Source organism: Halichoerus grypus, chromosome 7 (assembly GCF_964656455.1).
Source record: "Halichoerus grypus chromosome 7, mHalGry1.hap1.1, whole genome shotgun sequence".
Lineage (NCBI taxonomy): Eukaryota > Metazoa > Chordata > Mammalia > Carnivora > Phocidae > Halichoerus > Halichoerus grypus.
Window position 1 is genome coordinate 24,871,561 of NC_135718.1, and position 23,119 is coordinate 24,894,679.

The 23,119-nt window shown below is 42.9% G+C and overlaps 1 protein-coding gene and 1 long non-coding RNA gene across 3 annotated transcripts in view; one reads left to right on the forward strand and one right to left on the reverse strand.

Moving 5' to 3' along the window:
- Positions 1 to 431: 431 nt before the first annotated feature.
- Positions 432 to 7,545, reverse strand: LOC144382450 (uncharacterized). The gene is made up of 3 exons (XR_013449435.1): positions 7,288 to 7,545; positions 6,962 to 7,133; positions 432 to 555 (listed from the first exon to the last, which is right to left on the reverse strand). It is a non-coding gene; the product is annotated as an uncharacterized LOC144382450 (long non-coding RNA).
- A 4,381-nt stretch (positions 7,546 to 11,926) lies between these two features.
- Positions 11,927 to 23,119, forward strand: part of COL17A1 (collagen type XVII alpha 1 chain) — a 50,570-nt gene continuing 39,377 nt past the window's right edge. For both annotated transcript variants that reach the window (XM_036111073.2, XM_078077145.1), the window contains exons 1-5: positions 11,927 to 12,108; positions 17,477 to 17,539; positions 19,582 to 19,626; positions 21,064 to 21,168; positions 22,166 to 22,297. In XM_036111073.2, the coding sequence (XP_035966966.2) occupies positions 17,488 to 17,539; positions 19,582 to 19,626; positions 21,064 to 21,168; positions 22,166 to 22,297 (334 nt within the window). In that variant the 5' untranslated portion in view covers positions 11,927 to 12,108; positions 17,477 to 17,487. The remainder of the gene's footprint in view (positions 12,109 to 17,476; positions 17,540 to 19,581; positions 19,627 to 21,063; positions 21,169 to 22,165; positions 22,298 to 23,119) is intronic.

Here is a 23,119-nt window from a genome sequence, read left to right on the forward strand (position 1 = left end):
TTGTGGTATTGACAATGAGGGAGCTATATTTGAGTCTTTACATTTGAGTGAATCACTCTCAACCTTTGAAATGTGCATATCTCTTTTTAAGGTCAAAATATTTTATAGAGTTCCACATGATGATATTTGTACTTTTGGAACCAATTGATTAAAAAATTAGGCAATGCCAGAGGAATGCTTTGACTTCATTAACATTTAAAATGAATTTATATTTTATTATTCACAACAGTATCTACGTATATTTAGACAATACCATTACTTATTATGTATCTAAGTTTGGAGAATACCATTATTTATTATTATGTATTAGTGAGGATGCTTTCAACTCCAATAACTGAAAATACCAATTCAAATTGGCTTAAATGATAAGGAAGTTTATAATCTCAACATACAAGGAATCCAGAGATAGGTTGGCTCCATGATATTTCTTCCAGCACTCAATGTTGTTGTGAGGAGCAAGGATGTTTTCAATTCTCATCTCCTCACTGTGGTGATTTTGCTCACGTGGCTGTAGTGTTTCAGCAGGTCCATATCACATCCAGACATAACAATATCCTGAAAGAGAAAAGGGTTATCTCTTGTCTCCTTAGAAGCAATAAGCCTTCCCCAAAAGTCCCTAGATAGGCTTTCTTCATGTACAGTTGGCCACAAATGGGTCACATTTCCTTCCTAAACCATCATTAACAAGGGCAGTAGGTTAAGGTGAACAGTTTGGGGGTAGAACTGGGAGGCCACCACAATGACCACTCTAACAGATGATACATTCTCAGTCTATATATACAGAACATTGTGCACAGAGCCATGGTAGTAAGTCGACATGTACTGCCCACTTCTCCTTTCAAATACTCTGGAACTCCTTGGTCAAATCCTCTCCATAATACCAAAGTCCATTAACACTCACCACACTATTAATGATTTGTATTCTTTTGTGGATAAAAAAGATGAAATTAACAGTTCTAAAGCAAATCACCCAGTGTGTGCATCTTTCCTAGAGGATAAATCTTAAATACTGCAACAAATAACACATGTCATGCTTAATATTTAATGTTGCTACTGAAAAAAAGAGATCTGCCCAATGAACAAATCTCAAATGGGATCACAGAGATTATGATTGGCTATCATTACTGCCAATCATTTCTGCTATAAGAGTGGTAATAAAAGGGGTCAGTGAGAAATACAGACGTTTTCAAACAAAAATTGAGAGAATGAGTTGCCAATAAATCTGCCTTTCAAGAAATGTTAAAAGAAGTTTTTTAGAGAAAAGGAAAATTATATAGGTCAGAAATTCAGGTCTATATAAAGTAAGGAAGAACCTTGAAAAAGGAATAAATGAAGGTGAAATAAAAACTTCTATTTTTCTTATTACTAATTGATCTAACAGACAACAGTTTGTTTAAAATACTAATACCAACAGGGCGCCTGGGTGGCTCAGTCGTGATCCCAGGATCCTGGGATCAAGCCCCACATCGGGCTCCCTGCTCAGCGGGAGGCCTGCTTCTCCCTCTCCCGCTCCCCCTGCTTGTGTTCCCTCTCTCGCTGTCTCTCTCTCTCTGTCAAATAAATAAATAAAATCTTTAAAATACTAATACCAACAACATATTCAATTATGTATGGTTATGCTTCATATATATAGCGTATGCTTGGATGTAAGTAAAATGAAAGACAGCAGGGGCGCCTGGGTGGCTCAGTTGGTTAAGCGTCCAACTCTTGATTTTGGCTCGGGTCATGATCTCAGGGTTGTGAAATCGAGCCCCACATCAGGCTCCTCGCTCAGCCACAGTCTGCTTGAGGTTCTCTCTCCCCTCTGCCCCTCCTCCCACTCATGCTCTCTCTCTCTCAAATCAATAAATAAAATCTTTAAAAAAAAGAAAGTAAAGAAAATGTCAAGTTTCACCACAGACTGGGATGAAAGAATATCTGCAAAAACACCTCTCTCAAATAGGACTTATACCCAGATTATATAGAGAATTATCAAAATTCAATAAGAAAACAACCCAATTTGAGAATGGGCAAATATTTGAATAGACACTTCACCAAAGAAAATATATGAATGGTAAATAAACACATGAAATGATGGTCCACATCTTAGTCAACAGAGAAATGCAGATTAAAGCCATAATGCAATACCACTCCACACTTATTAGAATGACTAAAATCAAACAAACAAACAATACTGAGAGCTGACAAAGATGTGGAACAATAAGAACGCTCATACATGACTGGTAGAAATGCAAAATGGTACAAATATTTTTAGAACAATTTGTCAGTTTCTTAACAAATTAACTCTATATTTATCTAGGTCAACATTCCACCCCTAGGTATTTGCCCACAAAAAATAAAAACTTATGTTCATACAAAATAAATACATAATGCTTAAAGCAACTTTATTCATAATTGACAAAAACGGGACACAATCTGAATGGCCGTCAACATACAAATGTATAAAAATTGCGTATCCAAACAATGGAATATGACTTAGCAATAAAAAGAGGCAAACTCGGGGAAGCCATTGCCTGTTTAATAGTTGCTGTTGCTGCACTTGCGCTTCTCTCCCAGCGAGAGAGAGACACGAGTGGCCAGGCCCAGCAGCAGCCACCGCGGCGGCACGGAGGAGCCAGACACAAAGAGAGGGGCTGTTTGCGGGGTGGGGTGGGGGGTTCGCTATGTCGGATGACCATTCGAGGGCCAGGACCAGCTCCTCCTCATCTTCGTCCTCCAACCAGCAAACCGAGAAAGAAACAAACACCCCCAAGAAGAAGGAGAGTAAAGTCAGCATGAGCAAAAACTCCAAACTCCTCTCTGCCAGCGCCAAGAGGATTCAGAAGGAACTGGCAGACATCACTTTAGACCCTCCACCTAACTGCAGTGCTGGTCCCGAAGACTGTAATCCTGCTGACCCTTTGGTGGGAAGTATTGCCACTCAGTATATGACCAACAGAGCAGAACATGACAGAATGGCCAGACAGTGGACCAAGAGATACGCTACATAAATTGGGTTTTCACAATTCTTACATTGTCTGTCACAGAGAGAGCTGCTTATGATTTTGAAGGGGTGGGGGAGGGTGGGAGTTGGTAAAGAGTAGGGTATTTCTATAACAGATATTATTCAGTCTTATTTCCTAAGATTTTGTTGTAACTTAAGGTATCTTGCTACAGTAGACAGAATTGGTAATAGCAACTTTTAAAACTGTCATTAGTTCTGCAATATTAGCTGAAATGTAGTACAGAGAATAGACATTTGGGTTCAGTTGCTTGTAGTCTGTAAATTTAAAATAGCTTAATTTTGTACAGGTTACACACATGGCCATTTATGTAAAGTCCTTCCAAGACTACACATTTTTTTTTTTTTTTCAAAAAAATTGGAATTTGTTTTCCCTTCTTGGGAGGGAACATTGATATTTAACAGTTTTTAGAGACTGTCATCTCATATATATAAAATGGATACGTGGCTATAAGACACCATATAGGAAATGAGTAGTTATGTATTTTATTTTATATGCCAATCTACTTTATTGTGACAAGATAAGAGGTTTGAATCACGACTTGTGAAAACCTGTAGTAAAATACCTTAAGCTGTTAACTGTAAGGTGTGGAATAGGAGTTGCTCAGTGGATTGGTTATATGTTGTGGACTACTTAAGTCTGCATTTGTTACTGTGCTAATAAACAATATTAAAAAAAAAAAAAAAAGAGGCAAACTAATGATGTATACAACATGGATTAATCTCAAATGATAGTCAAAGAAGCCAGGCTCAATAGGCTATGAATTGTATGATTCCATTACATGACATTCTGGAAAAGGGAAACCATAGGAATACAAAACAGATTAGTAGTCGACAGGGGCTGGAGATGGGGGTGAATTACAATGGAGCACAATGGAATTTGGGGATGTGGTGGAACTGTTCTAAATCTTGAATGTGGTGGTTATACAACTACATGCACTTGTCAAAACTCATGGAGCACAAAAAAGGGTGAATTTTACTGAATTCAAATTATCTGATTTACATCTGATTCTGGCAAATGGCTAAAATACAGGAGCCCCAAAACACAAGTTGGGAACCACTGATGTAAGAATAGTTTGAAAATTTTTAGATGAGGGGAACCTGGGTGGCTCAGTCAGTTAAGGTCTACCTTCTACTCAGGTCATGATCCCAGAGTCCTGGGATCTAGCCCCAGGCCAGGCTCCCTGCTCAGTGGGGAGTCTGCTTTTCCCTCTCCCTCCCCTCTTGTGCTCTCTCTCACTCACTCTCTCTGAATAAATAAATAAAATCTTTAAAAAAAATTTTTGGATGAGTGTTATAATCACTGGAATGTTGATCAATGAGCATGTCAGGCAACAAGACATGATTTTCAGTGAGTCTGTGTACTAGAGATATACCCATGAGGAAAACAGTGGTAACCACAAACCAGATAATAGGGTGTGGTCTTCAACTTAATGAAGATAGTCCTTGTGTGGACATGTTTTGTGAAAACCCAGCCTGTCTTCTGAATCATGGCCTATCGTACAAAAGAATGTTCATCACCTGATGCAGACATTTCAGATCTTTGGGCTAAAAGCCATTAAAATCCAGTAATAAATCCATCTGTCAGGTGGCTTCCTGCTATTTTGTTGAATTGTTTTTCCTTGCTCCCCAACAGAGATCAAGCCTAACATACATTTTAAACAACTGGTCTATTTATATTCAGTAATTCATTTCTGAGAGCTCATCTTTTTTTCTATGAGCACTATTGAACTTTTCATCTCCTTGATGCTTCTGACATCCCTTCCACGTAATTTCTGAGCACATAAAGTACAAATAACTTGGCTTATCCCAGTTCTTAGAGAGGCTTAACACTGCCAGAGTGGGCAGGTGAACAGTACCAAACAGAAGACTAGGAATGACTTCCAGCCGAAACAGGATTTTCATTTCTTCCATAAATGGGGGAATCTTTTGGAATCTAAGGGGTATATTTTCTCTGATAATGAAAGGGTAGCAACTGTTAAGACTAACACTTCGCATATTTTTCTTTGGCTCATTGCTGTCTTTTGATAAAAAGTTATCTATAAATGTTTAGTTATTAGAAACAAGTTACAGGGGTGCCTGGTTGGGTCAGTTGGAGGAGCATGGGACTCTTGATCTCAGGGTTACGAGTTGGAGCCCCACGTTGGGTGTAGAGATTACTTAAATAAAAAAATATTAAGGGGCACCTGAGTGGTGCAGTTGATTGAGTGTCAGACTCTTGGTTTTGGTTCAGGTCATGATCTCAGGGTCATGAGATGATCCTCGAGTCGGGCTCCAGGCTTAGCTCGGAGTCTGCTTGAGACTCTCTCTCCTTCTCCCTCTGCCCCTCCTCCACCTCTCTCTCTCAAATAAATCTTTTTAAAAAAATAAATAAATATTTTAAAAAAGAAAAGAAACAAGTTACAGATAATTTAGTAGAGCATGTGTTAGAAATAACACATGGTGGTTTTAAACTAATTAAGGGTATTATCTATAGGTGATATATTTTAATATTATCCTATTGTCTTAATTCTAAATTCTTCAAGACAGAAAATGAAACCGTTTTTTTTTTTAAACCTCCCATGTGTTAGGTAGTGAACATAGGACAAAATGGAGGCAGGGAAAAGTCCAAACCAAGGGAATGATCTTTTTTTTTTTTCCATATCCTTCTGTCAGCTCTAACAGGTGGTCTTCTGAGGAAGGTAGAAGGCCTTTTGAGTTAGGGAAAAGGAGAGAAGTTGCTGTGGTCAGTGGTTGGCCTGGAAAAATCTCAGTGTCATCCCAAGCCCTACCCTCTTTCTCATCCTAGCAGCAATCACTCAATGCTCTGTGTCTTCCTAACCTCCCTGATACTGGCCCCCTTGGTTCCTTTCCTTTTTTCATCTTTGCCTTGCTAAACTTCAGCCTTATCTTTCACCTCAACTACTTCCCTGGTGTTCTTTATTGGTCTCACTCTCTAAACTCTTTTGGTCCACTCTACACCATCACCAGATTAATCTCCATTCCACCCAGTTCCCATCATTCCATTTCTTGACTTCCCATAAATCCCTCTCACCCACAGAATGACGTAGACATTCCTCAGACTGGCCTTTCAGATTCCCCATGATCCAACCAGCACACCCTACACTTCCAACCTCTCCCTGTCTACTCTTTTTGTCATGGTATGTTTTACCATCCTCCACCCAAGCCTTACTGTTTCCTAGGACTGTGCCTCTCATGCTGGACTCTGTGCTCAAAATTTCAGATCCACCTTCAGTTTCTTAATACCACCCATCCTTTTAAGTCCAGCTCAAATAACAACTCTTTCATGAAACAATAGCTGACACCCACAGCTGAATATCCATATACCTTTTTTTTCGTATTGTAAATTCCTTAAAGGCATGTTTTACATCTCATCCTCAACTGTATCTATACACCCAATGCCTTGCTCAGAGTAGACACTCAATAGGTATTTGTTTACTCATTCAACAGATACATATGGGTTCTAAGTGGATAAATGAATGAATAGATCTGAAATTAGAAATGGAAGAAAAGAAACCAGGTGCTTTGTTATTATATTAAAGGCAGCAAAGAACACAGTTTGGGAACAATTCGAGAACCATTATAGACAGGAGAAGCAGATGGAGGCCTCAAGCCCACGTGTGAAGGGCAAGAGCTGGTGCGCTGAATCTCAGCTGCATCCTTCCAGAAGCCACATTGCTCCATAAACTGTGACAAATGCTGTTGTCGTAATTGTTTACAGGGAAGTCTTATTATCCAGGAGTACATGCAACCAAAGAGAAAGCTAGGCGGAAATACGGTCTTCTGGTCTCAGAAATATAGTCGCAAACTGCAACAAATAATTATTGTATCATTTTTATTTTAATATGTAGGAATTCACTTTTTAAAAAAATCAGTGGATTCTCTATCCAACAAAACAGCTGAATCACTGACTCTAGGTACTGGAATTATCTCATTAAATGTAAAATTATTTTCTCTCACCTCCTTCTCAGTGAACTTCTTATTGTCTCTTAGGAATGCAAGGCAAGTATATCCCAAAGCTTCAGGATTCCTGGATGAAAGTATCATCAGAACAAGATATCACTATCATGTGATGTTGTTTTATGAAAGGAAGGTCACAAAGTGCGTAGAAATCCATTGATAGGGTACATTCCTTTAAACCAGATAAAGAAAATTCAGTGTTCACAAAGATTAACGAGGTAGTGAATAGTCATTTGACAAAAACACCCTGTCACCAAAAAGTGGATTTACGCATCACTTTTCAGAAACTTGGCAGCCACGTAAAACGGGGTCCACCTATACTCAACATTGCTCAGCAAGTGATGAGAATCTGGTCACCAGGTGCCAATCTGGGCTCCACGTGAACAGGCATCCTTTCTCCCCAACCTATTTAAAAGTCAGTAGATAATTTGGGGAGGATGAATATTTTTCCGGTTGCCACTTAAGGAAATTTTCTTTCTAGTCCATCACAAATTGATTAAATGTGACTCATTAACACAGCTCTGAATGGAGCAGGGAACAAGAAACACCTTTCCGGTGTCTTAGTCACTGCTATGTCCTAAATCTGACTCTGGTCCTTCGTTTCAGCAAGAATTTCGCTTTTTTCTGTTAAAAGACAACTCCCTTAGTACCAGGCATATGGTAGGAACTTGATATATAAATGCTGAATGAACATAAGATTTCTTTCACTCCATGTACCAAGATAATTTCTTCTTATAAATGATTTTGCCAAGCACAATAAATGATGAATGTTGAGTAACTGGAATATAAACACTTGAATTCTTTTAATTTCCTTCTATCCCAAAGTGCTTAGTACAGGACTCTGGAAACAGCACATACATGCACACATACACATAGGCGTATTAGCTATTGAGTTAGCTTAGGGGATCTTGATGAATTACTTTGGGGTTTATCTATTTTGGGTCTGACTTTTCCATTGTTCCTGGAGAATTATGTTATTACAGGACCCCAGGGGGGAAAAAAAGCCATGCTGATTCCAATGGTTGGTTAGCATGTTTGGGTTTATACAATCATTATAGTTAAATAATTGGTCCATGGTTGCCAAGTCCTAATAGATAGATTTTTATCTAAATGCATCATTAAATTATACCAACACCATAATGCTGTTGGCAGCAAATATCCCCACTATTCAGATGGTTTTCGTTCTGATTTAAGTTGTCATTTGCTCTTGGCCTGATCTATTTTGATAATGCCTATTTTCTTTCAGTTCAAAGCTATGGGAATATTTAAATTTTAATGATACACCAGGTAGTGGAAAATGAGAGTTCAAGAGTTGAATGGAATATAGGCTCTGCCACTGTGTGTAAACAAACAAACAAACAAACAAAACCCCGACCCAGTCCTCCTCTTGTGTCCTCCTTTACTCTCACATCACTGCCAAGCCCACAGCACTTTGGACACTCTGGTCACCAAATGGGGGGGGCAGGGGGAGGGGTTCCCACATCAGCCAACTCCACCACAACAGCTACGTGTCCTACAATTTATCTCAATTCTGACACTCTCTGCTTGGAGACAGTGTCAGATCCCCCAGGGTAGGGGCTCAGTCCCGCAAGACTGCCCCCCACTGCAGATGCCAGTCACAAGTAATAGGTCCCCAGGTGACCCACAACTTCTGTCCAATGTGGCAATAAATCAGAGGTTCCCATGACCTCCTCCGTCTTGGATTCAATTATTTGCTAGAGGGGCTCGCAGAACTCAGGGAAACATTTATGTTTGCTAGTTTATTAAAGGATATGATAAAGGATACAGATGAACAGCCGGATGAAGAGAGACACAGGGCAAGGTCTAAGAAGGTGGTGAGCACGGGAGCTTCTGACCCCGCGCAGCTGCGATGTCTCAGCCTCCTGGTATGTGGATGTGTTCATCTACCTGCAAGCTCTCTGAACCCTGTACCACTGGTTTTGTAAGAAGCCTTCATCATGTAGATATGATTGATCTTTAACTCCATTTATAGGCCCTCTGCCCTTTCTGGAGCCACTTATTATATATAAAATCTTTGTCCTGATTACTCAACTTCTCTGAGTTTCACTTTTCTCGGCTATAAAATTAAAAAAAAAAAAAATAGTACACACCTCTTAGGGTTGCTATAGGGAATACATAAAATGTATGTAAAATATCTGGTGCACAATAGACCTTAGAAAATGTTAATTTCAGTCTCTCTTCTTTCTTAATGATCCAAACACTCACAGGTGCCAGTACAGAGCTGCTTTCTAATGTCAATTTAAGAACATTTTCCTAATACCTAAAAACCCTCCCTCTCGTGGCTAATGAGGCCTTTTGTGAGCTAGCCCCTGCTCTCTCTCTCTCTAGCTTCTCTCCTACTGCCACCCTCCCTTGGTTTGGGACACTTAAATAGACTGGCATCACTTTTCGTCAAACTTACTTGGCTTCTTCTCCTTCAGAGCCTTCTCAAATATTTTTCTCCCTGTCTAGATTCTAGAGCAATCTCAATCCCTCCTTTCACCTGTATGACCTCTGCTCAACCTTCCTCTATTAGTCTAAATGTTACCTTCTTAGCCAGACTTGCCCTTCCATCCCTCCTCTGGATGACCTCTCCTCCTCTCTGATAGAATCCAGAATTCGTTCTTTATAATAGTCATCACATTTTTAATTGTATATCAGTGCATAATTGTTTGTCATGAACATCATTTATTATAAATTGTGTCCCCCTCCTAAAATTCAGATGGTGAAGCCTAACCCTCAGTATCTTAAAATGTGACCACAATCTGGAGATATGGCTTTAATGAAGTAGTTAATATGAGGCTGTTACGATGGGCTCTGATCCAATCTGACTGGTGTCCCTATAAGAGATTAGGACACAGAGTGAGACAGCTGGGATGCACACACACAAGCAGAAAAGGCCATATGAGAACACTGCAGGAAGACAGCCCTCTGCAAGCCAAGGAGGGAGAGACTTCGGGAGAAACTTAGCTGCTGACATGTTGGTCTTGGACTTCCGCCTTCCAGAACTGTGAGAAAACTAATTTCTGTTGTGTAAGCCACCAGAATTTTGTCCAGGCAGCCTTAACAGAATAATATATTGTTTAAGACCTACCTTCTTCCGCTAGACTGTGAACTCCGTAAGGACAGAGAATATGTCTACATTTCTTTTTTTTTTTTTAAAGATTTTATTTATTTGACAGAGAGAGACACAGTGAGAGAGGGAACACAAGCAGGGGGAGTGGGAGAGGGAGAAGCAAGCTTCCCACTGAGCAGGGAGCCCGATGCGGGGCTTGATCCCACGACCCTGGGATCATGACCTGAGCCGAAGGCAGACGCTGAATGACTAAGCCACCCAGGCATCCCTTTTATTTATTTATTTATTTATTTATTTTTAAAGATTTTATTTATTTGACAGAGAGAGACCATGTCTACATTTCACAACTGAACTCTCAACATACAGTTTAACGCCTGGCTCTGAGCAGGAGCCAACATGTTTTTGTGTAATTCATGAATTAGTGAGTGAATGAATGAATGATGCAGGCTTATGTCAATTTTATGCTGAAAGCTCCCCCTCTTCTAGATTCCCAGTGCTCTTCTCCTAGGAGATTGACAGCAGACATGTTGAGTAAGTATTTACTTGGGGTAGGCAAGAACATCCCAGAAAGGAAGAACCCAGTAGTGTCACATTCTAGGTCATCAAAAGGCTTCTGAAGTGCGCGACTTCAGTGCAGAATGTTGGGGGCTTAGGAGTGAGACTCCTACAGGTGGTGCTCGGTGGTCCGCTGCCCTTCCACGTGGGGCGAGTGCCCACAGGAGCAGGGCGCAGACACGCATTAGTGCTACACTGCAGGAATCCTACCGCTCCCCTCTGGACTGGGAATACCACCAAAGTGAGTTCCAGGGTCAGACTCCCCATATTACCAATACCAAGAGTCTCAAGCTAGTCTGTAGGGGTCCTAGAAAGCCAGACCCTAAGCAGGTATTCATTGGTGTAAACTGACACTTTAGGGAAGACTAATGGCTCCAGGGAATGAGCTGAGACTAGAGAGTTTCTGGGAGTCCACACATGTCTTTGGGTGTATGGAGACTGTGTTTGCCTGATTTGAACGGCAAAAAGGTCCTTAACCCTCCTCAGCAGTATCTCTCCGTTACATGGTGGCTAAGCACCTAAAATCTTGTCACTAACACATCCCTCTTTGGAGTCAACATCACTGTATCTGGCTGCCCCTTTTAAAAAAATGAATCCCTGGGGCGCCTGGGTGGCTCAGTTGGTTGAGCGGCTGCCTTCAGCTCGGGTCATGATCCCAGGGTCCTGGGATCGAGCCCCGTGTCGGGCTCCCTGCTCAGTGGAGAGCCTGCTTCTCCCTCTCCCTCTGCTTGTGCTGTCTCTCTATCTCTCTGTCAAATAAATAAATAAAATCTTAAAAAAAAAAAAAATGAATCCCTGTGCCATCAATTGTCCCGCATTTTCAGTCACTAACATCTTATTCTGAATGAGCTCACCCCTTTCCTCCAGGCGGGTTTGACCTGGCCTGAGTCAGAATGAAGGAAAGAGGGCAAAGGCATGTGTAGGAGAAACAGGTCTTGAATGTAAATCCTGCCAACTTCACAGTTTTTCTAGGAATCGAACGCTCTGACCACGGGCCCCCCACAAGCCTGGCCACACCATGAATCATGCACCTTAGGATTTTTACTATTCTCTGGCCACAAGAAAAGGGAATACCACGTTGTGGCAGCTCTCTGGTTATGAAAGATAAGGAAAAGTCCTCAAGGGCATTTCCTTTACCTTTGTTCATTTATCACCACAGACCCACAAATGGTTAATGGGCCTACCCTCATCGGAGAGACGTTCTGCTTCCTGTAAAGTTTTGATTCCTGGAGGCAGATCTTTTTTAAATGCTGCAAGTGTCTGATAATTGGAAGGGTGGAGTAACTGTAAACCCGACACACCTTTGTCAGGACTTGTTAGGGAGCAAAGAACTGAGAGAAACAAGGGGGAGAGCAGGAGAAGTGAACATTTTTGGAAGATCACTCAGCTCTAACACACCTGGGCTGGGTCTGGATAAAAAAAGTGGGGCCTGCAAACATCTTGGAGAAAACATCAGGAGGAGAGAAAGGGGCGTTTATTCGAAGTTGTTTCCAGTCCCTTCCAAATCTCAAAGAAGGTAAGTTACAGGAAGGATTTGCCCTTTTTCTCCCTTCCTCTGGGATTTTGACTTGGAATTTGTTTGTTGGAGAAAATAAGATGAAATTGTTACGGTTCAAGCCTTGCGGTAGCGGCAGTTAACTGATCGCGAAAGGTTACTTTGCTTTCTGCATTCTGCTTAGGGCAGGTCTTTTAAAGGAACAGTAAGAAAGATTCATCTGTGGGAAGGAGAAGAAAAAGGCCGGTTAAGATAAATTGGGCTCTAGTGGCCAGTTGGGTTTTCTTTTTTGGTATTATTTTCAGTATTGTAAAATGGCTTGTGTTAAATTGTTTTATTTAGAATAAGATAGAATTATGATTCCTTGAATCTCAGTCTTGCTCTCGCTCTCCCCCCTCCCTCAAAGGCAGAGAGCAGCTCAGAGGTGAAGTTACAGTGTGGGTAAGTGGGGGCTGGGAGAAACAGCCCCTGAGCACCAAGACCTGAGTTGCCACCTGGGCTCTGCACCAGCAGGTCCCGATTAAGCTCGAGAGGATGGATGCACATTGTTGTTTACCACGCTCTCAAAATACTGCCTCTAATCAAAAGTAAAGTGTAATATCTGAAATGATATAATTAATCCAGGAATTTCCTGGAGTCAAATTTAGAGCAAGAAAAAAGGGGGGGGGCGGAAATGTTTTGCCTGTGTACACACGTTTACTGGTGAATTTTGCCCCCTCTCCCCAAATCATTTTGGGGTGAGAATGACCAACTTCAGTATCTCACTGGACAGCCTTAAGTGCTCCATGACAAATGACCACACGTTGCTTTTTGAAGTGTAGGCAAAGGGTCTGGCACATCGCTTCATGTGAGTAGCAGTTAATCAGTAGCTAATGGCTGGATTTGTTAATGTCCATAAAATATAGTGAGGTTTTTAAAAGATAGTCATTTGAAAAGCAGAACCGCTTCTCCTCACCCGTCTGCTGTGTCTTTCTTAGACGTAAGGCACAGGTCTAAGTCAGCTCCTGATGGCTGTCCTTCAGAGAATCAGAGGCACCAGCTTTACTCTGAGCCCCTTCAAAACACCCACACACATCTGACCAGAGTTTACCTGGGGACAGTAAACAGAGTCTTGCTTCAAGCTTGGATAGAAACTCAGATTCGTGAAACTGACCCCACCTAAGAACCAGCCTCATTCTCAGATTATGCTTGACCAAAAGAAGACTAGGTTTGTGTGGTTGGGCTCATTTGCTATTATTAACGGCAGCAGGACTTCACGAAACAGGGCTGTGAACAAGAGGCAGAATCATAAAGCCGGTGCCCAAACTCCCCCAACCCTAAGTTATGGAAATCAAAGATGCCAAATGTAGCTAGGGGCACACCCACTGTCGAGGTTTGTAGAGACAAAAGCCTCTGAGACAATCCACCCTAGGGCGCTGGTTTTCCTGGCCCTCAAGCTGCTTGCCCCATCTGTGTTAACGGATGAGTAGTGCATGGTTTTCTCGCACTGTGACCATTTTGTTGTTTTGTTTTAAAATTTGAAGCATACAGAGATGGGAGTAATAGAAGTTGTAAAAATTCTTGCGGTTCCTTAGCAGAGGCTAGGGAGATGAATTCTTAAAATAGGAACTAGAAAACATTTAGCTTCTCCATCCCCTTCCTTACTGAAGACCAAGTGTTCCATGGGTCATTGTTTTTTTAATAAAGTTTTTTATTTTATTTTATTTTATTTATTTGAGAGAGGGAGAGAGATAGCAACATAGATAGTGAGAGAGCACACGAGAGGGGAGGATAGGGAGAAGCAGGCTCCCCTCTGAGCAGGGTTAGATCTCAGGACCCTGGGATCATGACCTGAGCTGAACCACCCAGGCGCCCCTCATGGGACATTAGATAAGGTCAGTGTGAGAGCTGACTCCCTAACAGCAGTTTGTCCTTGTTTGAGTGTGTGCCATCATCGGAATAGTTTTAGGTGAATGTGACATCATTTAAATGCAGTGGAAAGAAAAGAAAATTCAAAAGAGTAGAAAAATGATTTTGAATTGCGTCTTCCTGCATAAGAAAATATCATGGGATCGTTTTTTCTACATCTTCTAAAGCACATTAACTATGAATAACCACGAAGCAGCCCCTTAGCACTATGGATGGAAATTAGCATTATTCTGGAATTGAGAACCTAGAAACCTGCTCTTCCTTGGTTCTAGAGAAGTGGCCTAAACATCAAAGAAGTTAAAATTAAAAAGTTAAACATTATGCTACTTGACAGTGCTTCCATTAAGTAGTGTTTTGGGAGGAGAGCACGCGGGTGAGCTTGGCGGGGAGAGGCAGGCTCGGGCATGTGCCCGGGCTTGTAACTTTCCTTTCCCTAATGTTACACTTCTTAAAACAATCCGCACTGAGAATGTTTAAAAAGGAAGTCCTGCAGGAATACCGTAGGTCCTATGGGATGATCCCAGTCCAGGTTTGTGCCTCGACCCATCACTTTCCTTTAGATGACTCACTTAAAAAAGTTTTCATCTTGATGTTTGGTTTAAACAAATCCGCCTCCCAGCACAACCCTGCCTATCAGACTATCAGTGGCAAAGTCAACAGAACTCGGGCCTGGCTATTCCAGGCCCAGGAAATCATTCTGCACAGCCTGGGACTCAGCCATCTCAGGGGCTTCAGGCTGAAAGAGAGGCAGGGGCCCATCTACCTGCCCCAGGCTCAGGCCCATTCTCTCCCTGAGCACCTTCTAGTAAGGAGCCCCCAGGCCCTGGAGGAGGGTATCTGATTTCTTAGCAGGTGGTCCCTTTCCTTGTGCCTGCTGGAAGTTGGGGAACGCTTGGCATTTTGCTGTACACCTCAAAGCTCCATCATTACGACTTGAGAAAAAGATTGGGAGTGCCTAGAATAGTGGGTTATTTTTCTGGGTACAGAAAGAACAAGAAAACACTCACTAGGTTTGCTGCCTGGACACGGAGACCCTTATCAGTGGGAGCTATCATCAGCCTGCCTTGATGGCTACAAGTAAAAGAAACCCAGCTGAACCCAAATGTATGGTTTCTGGCTGCAGCTTTCTTTAAAGGATCAAAACACACAATAACTTGCAGGAAGTAAAAGCTTACATTGCCTGTTATAAACAGTTCCTTTCAGGATAGCATTTCACATCAGTTCAGGTACCACTCTAGGTGGCTCCCCACTAGCAGCCAGGTGCATTTGAGTGTTTAGTTTCCAAAATGCCTCCTGGTCCACAGCTAACGACCAATTAAAAAAAAAAAAAAAAGCAGAGGGGCTTCAGAGGTACCAAAGGCAATTACTGCTTAAACAAAAGATTTCAAAGAGGGTGTCTGGTGGCATGTAGGTTTGCTTGCCAGTAGTCACGCAGGTTAGAGTCCGAATGCAGACACAGACACAGGCCAGATTTGGCCTTCTAAAGAGGCTGGACTCCCTCGTGAAATGGTTTATGGAGCCCCTCTTCTTTGGCTCTGGGAAACATACCAGAGCCAAAGCCACCTTCTGTGGCTTCTCAGATCCAGTCACGAGTTTTTCCATGATGCCTCATTCCTTGCCTAAAGCTGCATTTAAGAAACTCCAATGAGCAAGAAGTTGGCACATTCGACCAGGCCCGGAAGCTAACTGTGCCGATCTCGGTTCATTCCACCGGCTAGCTGAGCAGCCAGTCTCCTGTGGTCTTGGTTTTCAGTGGGGAAGTCACCCAGGGCCACATTATGACTTTCGTGGGCTCTAGTTGCTTTTGCTTTTGTGGACCGCTTCTTTCATTTAAAAAAAAAAAAAAAATTAAAAAATTATATTTTATAACTGCATTGAAAGAATACAAACCAGGTTGGTTTGTGTTCATTTCTCCTTCTGATTTTAAAGATTTTCTTTTTAAGATTTATTTATTTATTTATTTGAGAGAGAGAGAAAGAGAGAGTGTGTGTGAGTGGGGAGAGGGGCAGAGAGAGAGAATCCTCAAGCAGATTCCCCACTCAGCACAGAGCCCGATGCGGGGCTAGATTCCAAGACCCCAAGATCGTGACCGGAGCCAAGATCAAGAGTCATACGCTTAACCGGGTGCCCCATTTCTCCATCCGATTTTAAATTTTTTAATTTTTATTTATTTATTTGAGAGAGAGAGTATGAGCAGGAGGGAGGGGCAGAGGGAGAAGCAGGCTTCCCACTCTCTTAAGAGTAGAGCCCGATGCAGGGCTCGATCCAGGACCCGGAGATCATGCCCTGAGTTGAAGGCAGATGTTTAACTGACTGAGCCACCCAGGTACCCCTCTCCTTCTGATTGTAAAGAGAAATTAAAACACTTTCGTGGGCCCCCAAAAGTATGATAGGATTAGGCATTGTGCCTATTGAGAAGTCGACCCTGAAGTCACCAAGCAGGTAAAAACGTCTGAAAGGAGAAATCTTCAAGCAAGAGGCATCCTGGGCAGAAGTGGCTTGCCCAGAATTCTAGAATCCAATTTGAACTGCATCCAAAAGAGGAAGGGAAGGTTAGGGAGAGGAGGGAGAACCACAGGAAAAGCCAGATTTCAAGTCCTCCCAGACGTGGGACTGGGAAGCACAGCAAGAACCCAGTTGGGATGGGGATCCCTGTTGTGCTCTTCTGTGTGTTTAAGCCTCACCCCCCACCCCAGCCTCTTCTGTCAGATGGCCTCAGTCCATCTACACTTCAGGACACAGTGCACAAGATCTTAATGGTTTTCCCTTCCGGAAGCAATGAGTGAAGGGAGAACATAGATAACATACAAATATGCCTTTCCTACATATTTCTGTAGATTTTACACATTTTCTTCATATATTTTTCCTACTCGTGTCTGAAAATAAGCACAGTGGGGCTAGCTTGTTATGAAGGGAAAGTTCCATATTGTGAGAAGTGTTAAGTGCCATACAAGTACCAACAGTACAATAATTTTTTTTCCCGAGTTAAGTCCATCAAATGTCATTCTCCCATCTAAACTCTAAATGATGAAGCATGAATGTCTTCTATTTATCCAGTTCCCTATAGAACACTGAACATTACGGGATGCAACAAAATGAGTTCGTTAAAAGCACCAAGTGCCTTGACAGATATCCTTCAGCTGTCTGTTACTTTGGCAAAGAATGGAAGTTTTACAAAGGTCAGGGCACCACATCTTCCATGTAATCCTGTTAATGCTCAGCAGGGGGCAGCCTGGTCAATGAGATCCTGAAAAATGAGCTCTCCATACAGAATAGAATCCAAAGTGGAACTATTAGATGACTACCTCTTATAACTGAATCAAGTGGGAAGGACTCTGTAAAAAATATGCACGAGAAAGAATTATGCCTTGAATTCTGGGAGTCAAGTGTTTTTGGTTCTCAGTTTGCATAGTAGGGACCTATGCTTCCTAAAAGTGATGGTCAGAGTCATGGCTGATCATGGTTTCTGGATTTTCTTCAGGTGGCTATGGTATGGATGTAACCAAGAAAAACAAGCGAGATGGCACCGAAGTCACTGAAAGAAGTAAGAGCATGAGACATATCATTATAAAAGTAATAAAAAAATTGAAAAGAGTAAATAATTCATGCCTGATTCCATCACAACTACTGTATCATTTCTAAATTACAGTTTTTCTTGGAGTTTTTTTTTTTGCTTTTTTTTCACTGTATTATTTAAAATGTTTTCCTAAGTAGACTTTAATCCTTCCCATAAGATAGCTTTTGTTGATTTTTAACATACTTGTAATCAAAATGTGTTCTACTTTTTCTCAAAAATGAAAATTACCATTTTGACATAGTTTTCATAATTAGCACTTTTAATAGCTGCATAATATTCTGTGGAATGAATCTGCCAAAGGCGTTTAACCATTTCTCTATTTAGAAGACGGGGCAACAGAAATCCGAAAGAATAACATCCTACTTACTGCAGGGACAAAATTAGAATAACACTGGTGTCGCAGTTGCAATCTACACTGAAACTGAAAACAGACACATTTCTTTTGTGAAACTGCCCAAATGATAAATTCAGAGACATTTAAACTGTCCCCGAAACAGTTCTGACTCTTTCATTCATCCTGTGACTTTCATATATCTCTAATAAAAAAATCCTGGCTTCACAGACTTGGAACGTTAGATTAAGAAATCATTTATTTTTATGTGTCCAAGAATCCCAAAGGTCCCCACAATGAGAGATTTAGTGAAAGCTGAAGGATTGTTATTCAAATTAAGCTGCCATTTTAGTCTGAAAAACCATTTCCTGTTATGCATGGAACGCAGTTTCTGCCACAGTTGTCACCCCAGGTTCCTGCCAGGACAAGGAAATCAATTAGGAAAATACCCTGTGACGAAGGGAAAGGGTGGGGACAGCAAGACTGGTGCGGGATGGAGCAGTGCCGTGCAGGACGGCTTAAATTGGCACAAACGATCCTGCACCTTTTCTCCTTTCACCACCCCTACCAACACACATGCGCACATGCGCACATATGCACATATACCCGAGCATGTGCACAATACGCACCATACGTACACATACGCCTGGGCATGCGCACACGCACATATACCCGGGCATGTGCACATACGCACCATACGTACACATACGCCTGGGCATGCGCACACGCACATATACCCGGGCATGGGCACACCTGCGCACACCGCACGAGTGTGCTATTAAAGATCCGTGACCCGATCTAGATTGCTGCTCCTTTATGTCCCACACAGAGGGAGGTGGTGCTGATGGTCACCGTCAGAGAACAGCGTTGGCCTCACTGTGGTTTTAGGAACCCGCGCACCTCCCCATGTTGCCGCAGGGGAGAAAGCGGCTCAGGAAGGCAACAGGTCTTTCTTCTAACCGGTATTTAAAACATACTGGAAGCTTTTATTACCTCCATAGACTCACCGTCACTTGGGAGTCTAGAGAAACTCAATCTGGGGAGGCAAAGGCACTGGTTCTTCAAGTCTGTCTTCGATGTTCCTTTATCCCTGATTTCACCAAGCACCAAATGTCACTTACTAACCCCCGGCCTTCCTCCACCGCCCCACACTCAGGGATGGCCCTGAAGATTTTAGAATGAATTATGTCCTTCAGACACCCCTAGTTGAAAAAGAAGCACAAAGTACTTATCCACTTCACAGTGAGATCAGCCAGGATGATGCACTGGCCCAGCCGGACTGGGTGACCACTTGGAAGGGGCAGTGCAGACAGAGTGTGGCTCCACACACTTGAGGGTGACTTGAGGCCCTGGTCCTCCTTCAAAGGTGAATCCAGGCCTGGACTGGATCTAATTGTTAAATGAGAGACATGAATGCCAAGGTAAGTCATCCTTCTAATCAGTGGGTAATTCCATTTGGTTCCAAAAGGATATAAACGTATTTTCCAGGTACATTAAACCCCATTGTTATTGCACATATGTTCATGTACAGAGGGTCAGAGCACATCCCTTAAAGCACAAGTATACAAAAATCCATGTTGAACCTAATTTAAGATGCTGAGCCCATGATAGATGTTAGACCTTGCCAAAATATAGGGAATTCGGTATGTTAAGATATCTTTTTATTGTCTTTTTCTAGTTATCACGGAAACAGTAACTACAAGACTTACATCCTTGCCGCCAAGTAAGTGACTATCAAGAGCTTTCTTCTCAGCAAGGCATGTGTGAAGGAATCCACATGTAACCTTTCCCATAGGCGCTTACTCTTCAGTTGAGCAAATCCAAAATATCTGAAATCTCTTGTTTAACAGCTATATAGACATTAATTTATATACCACAAAATTCACCAGTTTGAAGTATATATAATTCAATGGTTGTTAGTATTGTTAACCTTAAAAATAAAACTGCCCGTTATTTTACCAGCAAAATATGGGTTTATTTGGGAATAGCAAAGAATCACAACCTGGAACAAGCAAGCTAAGACAGAACCATAAGCAAGTCCAACAAACAAAGGAGAGGAACATTATTTTATGGAGAAGAAAGAGGAAGCTGAGAGGTGTTGTTTAAATGAAAGACCATCAGAGAAAAGCAAGAGTTCAGGCTGTTGGATGGTTCCTCACTGGCCAAGTTGCAGGTGTAGTAGATTTCCTGTAGGAGATGCAATGTACACTTTCCCTGTACATTGGGGCCTGTAATTGATGACTCTTTCCTGTTGAGGATTCTTCTGTTATGTCTGTAATTGACATTAAGTGGCCGTGGCTCCCCTTCCAACCTCCCCCTCCAGCAGCAATTCACTTTAGCGAGGTTTCCTTTTATTAATTTTCACAGTATATTTACGGAGTTGTGCAGCCATTGCAACAATCTAATTTTAGAACATTCCATCACCCCAAAAGGAAACTTCACGACCATTAGCTGTCACCCCCCATTACCACCCCTCTCCCCAGCCCCCAAGAACCACGAATCTATTCTCTGTCTCTATATATTTACCTGATCGGACACTCGTATCAAAAACCTTATCCAGCCTGAGCATAGAGGGTGGGAGAAGGGAACCAGTCAGGCTTCCGTCTGAGTCCACTTGTTTTCTGAGGGGGTCCTTAGGTTGAGTGGATTCTGTATTGGAGAACTGAGCCCTAAAGCTACCCCTGCACCTGCCAGGCAGGCTGGCTTACAGAGGATGGGGACGAGAGGTCAGAGCATGAGGGGCCGCCATGCGCCATGAACACCAGCGACACAGAGCTGTCACTCACCCCTTCAACAAGTCTAGTGGCTGCCATTGTCTGTGGCACTGACCAGGCAATTTCCAAAAGTCAAGCCCAACCCATGTCCTGGCCTTACAGAGCCTTTCATCACTCAGTTGCCTTTTCTAATACTTCAGTTTTCCTAATGAGCAACTTGCTATGCTCCATCCAGAAGACTTTCCTTATAAATGGGGTAGAATATTTGCTCTTGACATTTCTATCACAAACAAACAAATGAGAGTATGGCAGTTTGCACTTGCAAAGGGACCCCCAACCAGCAGGGTCATGGGTGGTAAGCCAGGGGTGGTCTCCACAGCGGAGGAGGAGAGGACCCCCTGGCCTGACTCCACCCATAAATTGTCACCTGCTTCTTGTTTGTGCAGAAGGGGGAACCAGCAACGGCTATGCTAAAACGGGCTCTCTAGGTGGAGGGAGCCGGCTGGAGAAGCACAGCCTGACCCATGGCAGCAGTGGTTACATAAACTCAAGTAAGTGGCTGCTGGTGGAGGGACTGGGGAAAACAGATGGACAGGGCAGAGGGAGTCCTACAAGGAGAGGGATGGTCACAACTGCTTGTCATCCTTTCCAAATGCCCCCAGTTGTTTGTGTAACTGACACAAGATCCCAGCCAAGGTGATACTTTCAAATCAGCCGCATTTGAAGCCTCCTTACAATGGGATCAATTTTCATTAAGTCCCCAATATAAATAACAATCCTCAAGAATGCTTTGTGGGGAGGTCGCTCTTTTCCCACTGAATCACTCTCTTGCAGCCATTTCTTTTAAGGAAGGGTGTGTACACAAGAGGGTTTACAATTTGAATTAACAACAAAAACAAAAGAAACTTAACGACTGGGTTACTCTGCTCAAGGAGTCTAGCGACACACAATCCCACACTGAGTTTCCACTGGGCAAGCATCCAACACAGGCCCATTGTTCCCAATGAAACACTCTTTCACGGTGGTAGCTTTCAAACCAAAACAAGACAGCGAGCAAGGCAAACAAAACAAAGAACAAGCACACATATAACCCCCCGAGGCCGTTTAAACCATCTTGGATTGACACTGAAAAAGAAGACCCAAGACACACAAATAGCCAGGTTGACCAAGAGGCGTGGTTGCTGTGAGCTGTCAGGGAACACCTCGTCGGATTGTATTCTGGTCCATCCAGCAGTGAGCTGCAATTAAATGCCAGGTCCTCAAGAAAAATCCTGCCAGAGCCTCTCCATTGCCATGTGCAGCCACGTCCACAAAGGGCCCCCCCGCCTTCCTTCCATGGTTAGCTGGGGAAGGACACTGGTGATGATCCCACCTCCGATTTCTGAGCCGCCGCGGGAGTGCCCAGGTGGACCCCGTCAGCAGCGTTCTCAGAAGGTCCTCGGGGCCTTCCGGACGGCCCTCTTTTATCTTGAGCAGCCGGAGTGTAGTCAGTATAACTGCAGGCCAGTCTGAAGTGCTCTGAGAGTTGATGCTTTTCCCCACTTGCAGGTGGGAGCACGCGGGGCAATGCCTCCACATCCAGTTACAGGAGGGCTCACTCCCCAGCCTCCACTCTGCCCAACTCACCAGGCTCCACCTTTGAAAGGAAAACTCACATCACCCGCCACGGAACATACGAAGGTATCAGTCCCATATATTTTATTTTATTTCATTTCATTTCATTTTATTTTTTTTTTTAGCATCTTTTTTTTTTTTTTAAAGATTTTTATTTTATTTGACAGAGAGAGACATAGCGAGAGGGAACACAAGCAGAGGGACTGGTAGAGGGAGAAGCAGGCCTCCCATGGAGCAGGGAGCCCGATGTGGGGCTCGATCCCAGGACACTGGGATCATGACCTGAGCTGAAGGCAGACGCTTAACGACTGAGCCACCCAGGTGCCCCGCATTTCATTTCATTTTAGAGAGTGAGAATAAGGGGGTGAGGGGCAGAAGGAGAGGGAGAGACAGAATCTTAAGCAGGCTCCACGCCCAGCATGGAGCCCAATGCAGGGCTCCATCTAATGACCCTGAGATCATGACCTGAGCTGAAATCAAGGGTCCGATGCTTAACCGACTGAGCCGCCTGGGCGCCCCTCAGTCCCACAGATTTTAGAACTACTCTCTCCCCCAAAAGAACTTCACTCATCCTTTGAGGATGGAATTATTGGCCACCCGTGTTTAGCTGTTTCTGCCCTCAACTTTCTCTTTACTCGTGTTTTGATGTGGTTTGGAGTGTTGAGGTCTGGAGCCAACAGCCAAGAAAGAATTCTCGAGATGTCTTTAGTGCAAAAAGGTGGTTTTATGATAGCCCAGGGACAGGACCATGGCAAGAAAGAGCTGCTGCCCTGGGATTGTGAGGAGCAACTGATTATATACTTTGGAGTTCGGGGGAGTAAAGACAAAGGGAAGTTCCAAAAGGGTTTTCATAATGCTGAAGAAGACTCACCGGATACTTGAGGCCTG